The 12,995-nt window shown below is 52.4% G+C and overlaps 1 protein-coding gene across 1 annotated transcript in view; it reads left to right on the top strand.

Moving 5' to 3' along the window:
• Positions 1 to 994: 994 nt before the first annotated feature.
• Positions 995 to 12,995, top strand: part of EPB41L4B (erythrocyte membrane protein band 4.1 like 4B) — a 118,809-nt gene continuing 106,808 nt past the window's right edge. Inside the window, 2 exon segments of the mRNA XM_038770379.1 lie at positions 995 to 1,083; positions 1,085 to 1,229. Coding sequence (XP_038626307.1) covers positions 995 to 1,083; positions 1,085 to 1,229 — 234 coding nt within the window.

Below are 12,995 nucleotides of genomic sequence, written 5' to 3'. Positions count from 1 at the left end.
TGCGCGCGGGGTCCGGCAGGGGGCGGCCGAGGTCCCGCCGTTCGGGGGTCGCGGGCGGCGGGCAGTGCGCAGGCGCCGTTTTCAGTCCGCCCGCCCCCCCCCCCCTTCCGCCGCCTCCGGGCTGGCCTCCGGGCTGACCCGTCCGGCCCGCCGCCATCCCCGGAGACCGTTCCCTCCCGCCCTCCCTCCCTCCCTCCTCCCCGCCCCCCTGTTGATCCCTTCTCTCTCTCTCCCTCCCTCCCTCCGTCCCCGCCGGGAAAAATAGCCAGGGGCGGGGGGGGGGGGGGGGGGGGGGAGCGGTATAGGCGGGGAGCCGCGGCGTTGTCACGGAGGGAGAGGGCGAGCGAGCGGGAGAGCCAGCGCTGTAACCGGGAACAACGGTGTAGCCGGGACGGGGACCGCTGTAGCCGGGGGCAGCGGGATATAGCCCGAGGAGGCGGGCGGGGCCGGGGAGAGCGGGGTAGTCGGCGGGTGGGGAGCGGTATAGCCGGCGGGGTGGGGGAGCGGTGTAGCCGGGAGGTGGGGAGCGGGATAGCCGGGGAGGGGAGCGGTCTAGTCGGTGGGTGGGGAGCGGTCTAGCCGGGGAGGAGCGGTGTAGTCGGGAGCGGTCTAGGCGGCGGGGGAAGCGGTGTAGCTGGGAGGGGGGGAGCGGGGTAGTCGGTGGGGGGGGGAGCGGTGTAGCCGAGCGGGGTAGTCGGGAGCGGTGTAGCCGGGGGGGAGCGGTGTAGCCGGGGGAGGAGCGGTCTAGCGGGGGCGGGGGGGGTGTGTGTGCGCGCGTTGCGCAGGCCCGGTCCGGCGGGAGGCGGGTCCCGGTGTCAGCGGGGCCGGCCCGGGGGCCGCGGCGGCGGCGTCGGGCGGGCGGGCAGAGTCCGCTGCCCCCGGTCCGCCCTCCGGTCCGGGTCCGCCGGGCGTTATTGGGGCGGCGGCGGGGGGGGGGGCGGCCCTCCGTCCGTCCGGGGCGTCCGTCCGTCCGCCCGCCCGCCCCGCCCCCAGGATGCTGCGGTTCCTCCGTCGGACTTTGGGTCGTCGGTCGATGCAGCGGGCCGGGCGCGGGCGCGGGACGGCGGGGGCGGCGGCGGCCGGGGGGGGAGGGTCCGGCCGGGGGTCCGTCCGGGGGCCCGGCCCCCGCAGAGGGCCCCGCCTTGGGCCCCGCCTTGGGGCCCCCCCGCGCCCCGCTGGCCTGCCGGGTCTGCCTGCTCGACGGCACCGACCTCAGCGTCCACCTGCCGGTGAGTCCCGGGGGGGGGGAGGGGGGGTCCGGAGAGGGGGAGAGGGACGGGGGGGGGGGCCCGGGGGCGGGAGGGGAAAGGGGGAGAGGGAGGAGGGAGGAGGGGGCCCGGGGGCGGGAGGGGGAGAGGGAGGAGGGGGCCCAGAGGCGGGAGGGGAAGAGGGGGAGAGGGAGGAGGGGGCCCAGGGGCAGGAGAGGAAGAGGGGGAGAGGGAGCGGGGGGGCCCGGGGTAGGGAGGGGAAAAGGGGGAGAGGGAGGAGGGGGCCCAGGGGCAGGAGGGGAAAAGGGGGAGAGGGAGGAGGGGGCCTAGGGGAAGAGGGGGAGAGGGAGGAGGGGGGCCCAGGGGCAGGAGGGGAAAAGGGGGAGAAGGAGCGGGGGGCCCAGGGGCAGGAGGGGAAGAGGGGGAGAGGGGGAGAGGGAGCGGGGGGCCCAGGGGCAGGAGGGGAAGAGGGGGAGAAGGAGCGGGGGTCCCAGGGGCAGAAGGGGAAGAGGGGGAGAGGGAGCGGGGGGCCCAGGGGCAGAAGGGGAAGAGGGGGAGAGGGAGCGGGGGGCCCGGGGGCAGGAGGGGAAGAGGGGGAGAGGGAGGAGGGGGCCTAGGAGAAGAGGGGGAGAGGGAGGAGGGGGGCCCAGGGGCAGGAGGGGAAAAGGGGGAGGGTCCGGTCTGGCCGGCGGCCTGAAGGCAGGGCTGATGGGGCAGAGAGACCCCGGGCAGAGCAGGGGGCCTAAAAGCCCGGATTGGGGGTGTGGAGGGGGCTCTGGGCGGGCCGGAGTCCCCGGGGTACAGATCTGGGGCGGGGGCCGGGGGAGAAACGTCTGGGCCACCCGGTGGGCTGCCCTGAAAGACGGGGTCTCCCGCTGTTCGTCTTCTCCCACCCGAAGCCCGTCTGTGCCCGGGTGGCACTAACCTGCCCTGCCCCATCCCGGTGCAAGGGTCGAAAGGACTAGGGGCGGGGCGGCCTGCTCTCTCCTGCTGCCCTTACTGGCCCTGTAGCACCCAGGTGTGTCTGTCTGTGTGTGTGTGTGTGTGTGTGTGTGTGTGTGTGTGCCCCCGTGTTACCGCTGCAGTGCCCAGGTGTGTGCCCCTGGTGTTACTGCTGCAGCGCCCAGGTGTGTGCCCCTTGTGTTACTGCTGCAGCGCCCAGGTATGTGCCCGTTGTGATACTGCTGCAGTGCCCAGGTGTGTGCCAGTTGTGTGACTGCTGCATCGCCCAGGTGTGTGTGCCACTTGTGTTACTGCTGTAGCACCCAGGTGTGTCCTGCCCCACTGCCACTGTAGGGCCCAGATGTGTGCCCCTTTTACCACGGCTACAACTCCCAAGTGGGCGCCCGTCCCCACCCTCCCATCACGAAGGTATTCCCGGGGACTTCGGATGCCTCTCTCGGCAAGCAGAGCGGAATTTTGATGCGAGGGAAAATTGCGGAAAGTGTCTTTACCCTGTTGCAATCTCCGTACTGATTTTTTTTCCCTTGGCTTGAAACCTCCTGTTGTTCTGGGATGGGAGAGAACGGAGAGGAAGCGGCCGTGGCTCCGGGGGCTGAGGAGAAATCCCGTTTCCAAGTATCCGCATCGCAGAGAGGAAAGCAACTTGGGTCGGGTTGCTCTTTAGCAGCTTTAGGTGCCGTAGGGTGACAAGTATCTTGTCAGGGAGAGAAAATACGGAGGGCTCCGACGGAAATGTTGTTCCCGGTCTTTGGCATTTCCCGAACCACAGGTCTCCGCACGGCGACGGGGCCGCAGAAACCGAAGGAGGAGGATGAGAAGAGAAGGGGAGAGAGAGAAGGAAAGAGGGACACGTAGAGGGGAAAGGGAGAGAGATCTCAAAGTATCTGGGCACACGCATCTCTTTTTCCCCTTAAAAAACAGCATGTCCCTTTTGGAAGCGGAAACATTCCGAAACCGACCCGTAACTCATTGGATTTTGTGGCGTTGGCATTGGCGAGGGGAAGATTTTCAGATGGAGGATGGACGTGTCTGGAGATGTCCACTGTTGGGTAGGGACTGTCTCTATATGTTGCCCACTTGTACTTCCCGAGCGCTTAGTACAGTGCTCTGCACACAGTAAGCGCTCAATAAATACGATTGATTGATGTCATTTTAGTAGGCGTCTATTTACTGTAGAGTTTTCCTTTCTGTTTGAAGATGTCTGCCCCTGAGGTTTGCGTACGGGGGTCGAGGTGGCCGGAAAGACCAGTCTGGGAGCGATGGCCCAAACCAAGACTCTCCCTCGTGTCGACGTGTTTAGTGATTGCAAACCCCAGCGCCCTGTTCATCTTTGCCCGCCTCGCCAGCCTCTTCAGACTTCTGTCCAAAAGGAGCGGCTCCTTTCTGGATTCCGACGCGCCGAGCTCGACTCTCGGCCGCAGTGGGCTCTCGGCTGCGATTCCGCGTTGTAATTGTGATAATAATTGTGGTGTTGAGCACTTGGGAACTGTACGGAGCGCTGGGGTAGATACGAGATCATCGGGTCGGACACAGTCTCTGTCCCACGAAGGACTCACCTTCTTAAACTCCGTTTTCCAGTTGAGGGCACTGAGGCCCAGAGAAGTGAAGTGTCTCCCCAAGGTCACCCAGCAGGCGAGTGGCGGAGCCGGGATTAGAACCCAGGTGCTCCGAATCCCAAGCCTGGGCTCTTTCGGCTCAGCAGCGTGGCTCAGTGGAAAAGAGCCCGGGCTTTGGAGTCAGAGGTCGTGGGTTCAAATCCCGCCTTCGCCGATTGTCAGCTGTGTGACTTTGGGCAACTCACTTCACTTCTCTGAGCCTCAGTTACCTCATCTGTAAAATGGGGATTAAAACTGTGAGCCCCACGTGGGACAACCTGATCACCTTGTAACCTCCCCAGTGCTTTGCACATAGTAAGCGCTTAATAAATGCCATTATTATTATTATTATTATTATTACCTCCAGTATGCCGTGCTGCTTCCTGTGCTAAACAACAATCTTAAAACATTTCCTCTGTCCATTTTGCATTAACAGCTCTATTCCACCTCTCCCCTGCATTCTGCAGCTGTTTGGGTACCCTGTCATCCATCCTCCCTGCATTTCGCATCTAACAGATAATAGTAATAATTTTGGTATTTGTTAAGCGCTTACTCAAGCACTTTTCTAAGCACTGTGGGAGATACAAGGTGATCAGGTTGTCCCACCTGGGGCGCTCAGTTGTCATCCCCCTTTTCCAGGTGAGGGAACTGAGGCACAGAGAAGTGAAGTGACTTGCCCAAAGTCACACAGCTGACAAGTGGCGGGGTGGGATTAGAACCCACGACCTCTGACTCCCAAGCCCGCGCTCTTTCGACTGAGCCACGCTGCTTCTCTAAAAACAAAGTGGTTTTGAGGTGAGCATAGTCCAGAGTGAGCCTTTCTTCTCTCCTTGATCATCATCATCATCATCAATCGTATTTATTGAGCGCTTATTATGTGCAGAACACTGTACTAAGCGCTTGGGAAGTACAAATTGGCAACATATAGAGACAGTCCCTACCCAACAGTGGGCTCACAGTCTGATGGTGTGGAGATGATAGAACTGAACTAGGTGGTGGCCCAACCTGGAAGATTGGGCGTGGTGGTCCTCTCAACTGGACTTGTAGCCCCTCTAGACCGTAAGCTCATTGTGGGCAGGGAGTGTGTCTGTTTATTGCTGTATCGTACTCTCCCAAGCGCTTAGTACAGTGCTCTGCACACAGCGCTCAATAATTACGATTGAATGAGTGAATAGTCTGGAGCTCGCCCTCCTGGGTAGACTGTAAGCTCATCTTGGGCAGGGACCACTCTGCTGTATCGTGTTCTCCCAAACGCTTCGTACAACGCTCCGTGCACGGCGAGCACACAACGGATTCTCGTCTCATGCTGTCGAGTTGTCTCCGCCCCACTGATTAATGGATGGTGGATCTCATAATCTCCCAACGGATAGTTTTGCTCATCGTGATTCGATTTCTTTACGTCCTTGATTCTTTTTTTTCCTCATTCCTTCCTTGCGCCGTTGGGTCGTAGGCTGCCATGGGAACTGAACTTCTGTTGGCGAACTGTACTTCCCGAGCGGTTAGTATTGAGCGCCTAGCGCTCAATAAATACGACTGAATGAGTGAATGAATGAACCTTGGTAGCATCCGACTTAACGTCTTCGACGTAGGTCTTCGCATGTGGGTCTGGCCTGGGGCAGACTCATCCGTCTACATTTCCCTCATCAGTCCATTCCACCACAGTACCTTCGGCTTGTTGACTTGGATGCGAGCCTGTAATAATAATAATAATAATAATAAAAATGGCATTTATTAAGCGCTTACTATGTGCAAAGCACTGTTCTAAGCGCTGGGGAAGTTACAAGGCAATCAGGTTGTCCCTCAGGGGGCTCACAGTCTTAATCCCCATTTTACAGATGAGGTAACTGAGGCCCAGAGAAGTTAAGTGACTTGCCCAAAGTCACACAGCTGACAATTGGCAGAGCCGGGATTTGAACCCATGACCTCTGACTCCAAAGCCCGGGCTCTTTCCACTGAGCACCGCTAGCCACTTTGAGCAACTCTCGAACAGCAGTCCCGAGCCTGTAGAGTTGGAATTGTTCCCCGGAACATTGGAAGCGTATCTGTAACACCCGCACGTGTGGGTTTCTTCGAGCAGCAATCAATCGATCGTCTCGATTGAGCGCTTACTGCGTGCAAAGCACTGTTCTTAAAGCGCTCGGGAAAGTACAGTACAACAGAGTTGGTAGACACGCTCCCTGCCCACGGCCAGCATCCAGGCCAGAGGACGAGCTTGCTCTCTGTGAGCAGAGAATGTGTCTGTTCACTGTTGTATTTTTCCAAGCACTTAGTGCTTTGCACATAGTAAATACCAATGAATGAATCCTCCAGCATGGCTGAGTAGAATCAACTGCCGAACAATGCTGAATCGACACCACACTGTACCTCATTGGAGTTTGGGAATGGATCCAATTTGGACCCAGCCATGAAAGAGCAGCTGCAAAGTCTCGTTGAACCTCTTCACTTAGCCGTAACGGTGGAATTTTTTCCCACCGAGGCTGTTAAATGTTTTAGTGAGGTGTCTGAACGTTGAAGAGAAGGTAGCCCCTGCGCTTCCCCTGGATCTGACACACTGTGTAGTTAATAAATATTACTAATAATTGTTTAGACTGTGAGCCCACTGTTGGGTAGAGACTGTCTCTATATGATGCCTACTTGTACTTCCCAAGCGCTTAGTACAGTGCTCTGCACACAGTAAGCGCTCAATAAATACGATTGATTGATTGATTGTGGTATTGGTTAAGCGCTTTCTATGTGCCAGGCCCTGTACTAAACGCTGGGGTGGATACAAGGAAATCTGCAAACTGATTGTGCATGCTGCAGTCAATCAGTTGTATCTATTGTGTACAGTGCTCTGCACACAGTAAGCGCTCAATAAATTCGATTGGTTGATTTATTGTTGCTCATCTTTTTTTTAATGGTGTTAAGCACTTTCTAAGTGCCAGGCACTGTGCTAAGCGCTAGAGTAGATATGAGCTAATCAGGTTGGACACAGTCCCTATCCCACGAGAGGTTCACAGTCTTAATTCCCATTTTACAGAGGAGGTCACAGGGGCGTAGAGAAGTGAACTGACTTGCCCAAGGTCATACAGTGGGCAAGTGACAGAGCTAGAATTAGAACTCAGGTCCTTCTGACCCCTTCTGATTGGATCCCGGCTCGGCCACTTGGCTACCGTTTGATGTTGGGCCAGTCACTTAACTTCTCGTGTCTCGGTTCCCTCATCCGAAGAAAGGGGATTCTCCCTCCTGTTTAGACTGTGAGCCCCATATGGGACCTGATTATCGCAAATCTACCCCGGCGCTTAGTATACTGCTTGGCACAGAGTAAGCGCTTCACAAATACTGTTATTATTATTAGCCGTGGTTCTCTTCAGCTTTGACATCCCACCACTCAGCTCATGTTCCTTAGTATTATTTCCCAATCCCATCCTAGATGTCTATAAAACTTGCCCTGTTATCAGAGTTAGTCAATTGTATATACTGAGCATTTACGGTGTGTGCAGCAGTGTTTGGGAGAGTACAATGCAGTACAATGAGAAGCAGCGTGGCTCAGTGGAAAGAGTACGGGTTTTGGAGTCAGACGTCATGGGTTCAAATTCCAGCTCCGCCAACTGTCAGCTGTGTGACTTTGGGCAAGTCACTTAACTTCTCTGGGCCTCAGTTCCCTCATCTGTAAAATGGGGATGAAGACTGTGAGCCCCACGTGGGACAACCTGATCACCTTGTAACCTCCTCGGTGCTTAGAACAGTGCTTTGCACATAGTAAGCGCTTAACAAATGCCATCATCATCATTATTACTATTATTATTATTACAATACAGCAATATAACAGGCATATCCAGGTGCCACAAAGGGTGGCATTGTGATTTATTTTTCGTAAAGTAGGCCTTTAATCTCTCGGGTCACTGTCATAGAACCCGTCTTGGTCGCTTCAACCTAGATTGGACCGGTGTCTTGATCATTGCCTGGTGAGCTGTACTCCGGAGAATCCATTCCCATTCCCTGTTTACATTGGAACGTGAAGATGGGCTTTTTGTTCCTATTTGCTCTAATGTTTCCTCAGAGCTCCTGGCAAATGTCTTTGTCGCGGGGGTGGGGGCGGCGCTGAAGTTGTCATTTTGGTGGCTGGGGGAACCCTTTTTATGTATTTGCTAAGCACTTACTATGTGTCAAACAGTTCCAAGTGCTGGGGTAGGTATGTGTTAATTATTTCAACAATAGATCCTGTCCCACATGGGTCTCGCAGTCTGAGTAGGAGGGAGAACAGGCATCCCCATTTTACAGATGAGGAAACTGAGACACAGAGAAGTGAAGTCACTTGCCCAAGGTCACTCAGCAGATGTGGGATTAGAACCCAGGTTCTAATTCCCAGGCCCAGGCTCCATCCCCTAAGCCACGTTCCTTCTCGTTCTTCTTCTCAAGGGTATCGGGACCTTCTTGATACAGGGACTGCTTTGTCAGTGTGTGAAACTGAACCCTTTATTGCACAAAATGTTTTGCGGGAAAAATGTCCCTCTTCTCCAAAAAGGTGCATTTCCTCCATTTCATAAATCCATTTTTGCTAAGAAAATGAACAGCTGCCTGAAAACAAGAACAAAACAATCGCAGACCTCGAGTTAAAGCTTGTCTGCCTTATCATAAAAATGTTTCCCCAAACGTTTGAAACCAGAGCATGGTTTTATTCTTGAAAATGGATTCTAACCACTGATGTGGACTCAACATGTTATGTAGTTTGACTTTCAGCAACTTACCCAAGAGAAGTAGCGTGGCCTCGGGGATAGAGCCCGAGCCTGGGAATCAGAAGGACGCAGCTCCACTGCTTGTTTACTATGTGACCTTGGGCAAGTCACTTAGCTTCTCTGTGCCTCAGCGACCTCATCTGTAAATTGGGGATTAAGACTGTGAGCACCATGTGGGACAGGGGCTGTGTCCAGCTGACTAGCTTGTACCTATCCCAGTGCTTAGTACAGTGACTGGTACATTGTTGGTGCTTAACAAATACCATAAAAAAGAAGAAAAAACCATATCATGCTCAAGAATTTCAGTGCCAACAAAGCACTGATGTTTTTCTGGTCTAGTAGTTAAGTGCTTGACAAATACCATAAAAAAAGAAAAAAAAAAAGAAAATACTCCACTGTTGAATTTCATTGCCAAGAAAGCGCTGATGTTTTTCTGCTCTAGCGTTCATAGGTACCAGAGTCATATCCTGGAAGTTCTGAGACCCTTTCTATCTCTAAGACATTCCCATTTTGGGGACTGTAAAGGGAATGTATCTGCCAACTCTGTCACATTATGCTCTCCCAAGCATCCAGTAAGTGCTCAGTACATCTGCCTGATGATTAAAATCGATTTCTGGGGAGAACGAAGCACGCCATTTAGCCAGTCAGGTTGGAATAAGTACCCGCCTTTTTTACTTAGAACTGCACTATCCGCTTTAAAAATATAAACGGGTCCTAAGTAACGTGGTTGTTGTTGCTAAGGCTCACACTGCACTGGCCAAGGAAAACAACACCTTTATTGGAAAAACAGTCTTACTGGTAATAGCTTCAGGCCAGGACTGCTGCCCAGGTTAGAATCGAAGGGTGACAGGATGTCCTGTTACAGCTGTCCTTGATGAGGAACTAGAAAGTCATCGCGCAGCTTGGCAAGTCAACTTGCCACCTCAGTAGAAGCCCACATTAAGCTCAGAATCGAGTTTAGGGCCAAAAAGAGAGAGGGCTTTTTGGATTTCTTTCAGGGTCATCTTTGGCCTGGAAGGATTTAGTTACCACACCAGTTTGGGTGGGGCAGAGTCTCTATATCATTTCATGTTTGTCCCCCTCCACCCAGCCGGGACTGTCAGCGTAAGCTCCCTGTAGCCAAGGAATGTGCCATTGTATGACTCTGAACTTGCCGAGTGCTTGCCACAAAATCCTATACCAGGCTAATCCACCTTGGCATCAAAGAGAAATTCCTTACCATCGGCCTCGAAGCAGTCAATCCCCTTGCCCCCTCCTTCCTCACCTCGCTGCTCTCCTACTACAAGCCAGTACACACAATTCACTTCTCTAATTCATTCATTCATTCAATCATATTGAGCGCTTACTGTGGGCAGAGCACCGTACTGAGCGCTTGGGAAGTACAAGTCGGCAACATCTAGAGACGGTCCCTACCCGACAACGGGCTCACAGTCTAGAAGGGGGAGACAGACAACAAAACAAAACAGGTGGACAGGTGTCAAGTCATCGGAATAAATAGAAGTAAAGCTAGATGCACATCTTTAACAAAATAAATAGAATAGTAAATACGTACAAGTAAAATAGAGTAGTAAATCTGGACAAAGATATATACAGGTGCTGTGGGGAGGGGAAGGAGGTAGGGCTGGGGGGATGGGGATGGGGAGAGGAAAGCCAACCTACCCACTGTACCTCGATCACCTCTATCTCGCCGCTGACCTCTCGCCCACATCCTGCCTCTGGCGTGGCCTCTCTCTTCACATCTGACAGACAATTACTCTTCCCACCTTAAAAGCCTCACTGAAGATATTTCTACTCCAAGGCCTTCCCTGCCGTTCCTCCCTTCCTCTTCTCCCACTCCCTTCGGGGTCACTCTGGTTTGCTCCTTTCATTCCCACCTCCCTCAGCCCTGAAGCGCTTTTGTGCATATCTGAAATTTATTTTGTATAAATGTCTGTCTCCCCCTCTAGACTGCGAGCTCATTGTGGGCAGGGAGTGTGTCTACCATCTCTGTTATTTTGTACTCTTCCAAGCACTTATTATACAGTAAAGCGCTCAGTGAATATGATTCATTGTTACTCAAAGCACACGAAGCAGCGTGGCTCGGTGGAAAGAGCCCGGGCTTTGGAGTCAGAAGTCATGGGTTCAAATCCCAGCTCCGCCACTTGTCAGCTGTGTGACTTTGGGCAAGTCACTTAACTTCTCTGGGCCTCAGTTCCCTCATCTGTAAAATGGGGATGAAGACTGTGAGCCCCCACCGTGGGACAACCTCATCACCTTATAACCTCCCCAGCGCTTAGAACAGTGCTTTGTAGTAAGTGCTTAATAAATGCTATCATTATTATTATTACTCCGACTGTTTGAGGGACATGCCCAATGAATGTCATTTCGGAGGCACCGGAAATAAAAGAGAAATAAAAGTTCACCATTGGCACCACCTCCCATCCCCTTGCCATCCATCCCACTTCCCCACCACCTTTGAGGACGTTCAAATGGGGATCTTGCCCCCGCGTTAGCCAGTGAGGTGTTCGGCAGAGATCAGACTCAAACTCCACCCAATGGCCCACCAAGACTAAGCATCGGTCAACCTCTCTTCAGATTCATTCAATCGTATTTATCGAGCGCTTACTCTGTGCAGAGCACTGTACTAAGCGCTTGTGAAATACAAGTTGGCAACATATAGAGACGGTCCCTACCCAACAGGCAGAAGACGCCCAAGGAAGTGACTTACTCCGTCTTACCTGCTGCGAGTCCGCTGTCAACTTTGGTTAGTCAACCCAGGGGCGATGGAGAGTGTGTCTTTTAGACTGTGAGCCCACTGTTGGGTAGGGACTGTCTCTATATGTTGCCAACTTGTACTTCCCAAGTGCTTAGTACAGTGCTCTGCACACAATAAGCGCTCAATAAATAAATACGATTGATTGATTGATTGATTGTGTCTCTAGACAACACCACCAATCCTCCCTCTCCCTACTTGACTCCCTTTCATCCATTCAGTCATATTGATTGAGCGCTTACTGTGTGCTTTAAGCCCTTGGAAAGTACAATACAGCAATAATAATAATAATGATGGCATTTATTAAGCACTTACTATGTGCAAAGCATTGTTCTAAGCGCTGGGGAGGTTTCAAGGTGATCAGGTTGTCCCACGGGGGGCTCACAGTCTTAATCCCCATTTTCCAGATGAGGTAACTGAGGCACAGAGAAGTTAAGTGACTTGCCCAAAATCACACAGCTGACAGTTGGCAGAGCAGAGACAATCCCTGCCCACAACTGGCTTACAGTCTACAGGATCTTAGAGATGCCTTCTTCATCTGTGGGTGGGACTAAGCATTTAGGGGAGTACAACAATTAGCAGATACATACCCTGCCCATAACGGGCTTAAAGTCTAGAGGGAAATAAGAGCAGTACTATTGTTTTCCATTTTTAACAAGAGGAACAAAGTCCTGCTGCTTGAATTTGACACTGGCATTTTTAGCCATCATTCCCTTGAAGAACAGATTGTTGTAAACAACGCTGTACAGCACCGTATTCCCGGGATAGCGTTCCTTTAGGAATTTGCTTCTTCCAATTATTTGATTTGAAACAATAAATCCAAGCGTTGTCTCTTTCATTTGCATTAAAGTTGTGCATTTTGTGACCAAATTCTTGGAGGGTACCTATATTTCTCTGTCAGCTGAGAAAATGCTGAAGACAGACAAGATCTGAAGCCAAATTCATTCAGCATTTTTTTCCCCACAGAACTAATTTCATTACGCCTTCAGTTTTCTTTATCCACTCCATCTATCTACTCTTCAGATACAGCCATGAATGTATGTACCTATCTATAATTGAGCTTGTTGTGGGCAGGGAATGTGTCTGTTGTTACATTGTATTCTCCCAAGTGCTTAGTACAGTAAGCACTCAATATTTCTAGACTGTGAGCCCGTTGTTGGGTAGGAATCATCTCTATATGTTGCCGACTTGTACTTCCCAAGCGCTTAGTACAGTGCTCTGCACATAGTACGTGCTCAATAAATACGACTGAGTGAAGGAAATACAATTGAATGAGTGAATTAATGTCTTTCTTCCCCTCTAGACTGTAAGTTCACTGTGGACAGGGAACGCGATTACCTGCTTTTACATTGTTCTCTCCCAAGCACTTAATGCGGTGCTCTGCACACAATAAGCACTCAGTAAATGTGATTGATTGATTGAAGCGGCAATTTAGAGAACTTAGAGCTTATTGCTATGTATCGTTCAGGTGGCAGGGCTATTTACGTATACTAGTACAATTTTCTGTGTGTTGGGGGTTAATTTCCCCCTGCTGTTGTTTAAGCTGTGAATACAGTGATCATTAGCTGCTTAACTAATTCTCAGCTATTTAAGCAATGTGAGAGAGAGATGGAGAGAGAGAGATTCAGAATCACAGAGCTCTTTGTCAGAGCTGGTATTTAAACATTCCTCCTCCAAAATGCTACAGATGCTGTGGGAAGCGGGAGTTAGAAATAACTGGATCTTTCCCCCAGTTTACTGTTTTGTTTCCTGGTTTCAG

Source organism: Tachyglossus aculeatus, chromosome X3, assembly GCF_015852505.1.
Source record: "Tachyglossus aculeatus isolate mTacAcu1 chromosome X3, mTacAcu1.pri, whole genome shotgun sequence".
NCBI lineage: Eukaryota > Metazoa > Chordata > Mammalia > Monotremata > Tachyglossidae > Tachyglossus > Tachyglossus aculeatus.
The sequence above is the reverse complement of the archived record's forward strand: the minus strand, read 5'-3'. Positions and strand labels throughout refer to the sequence as shown.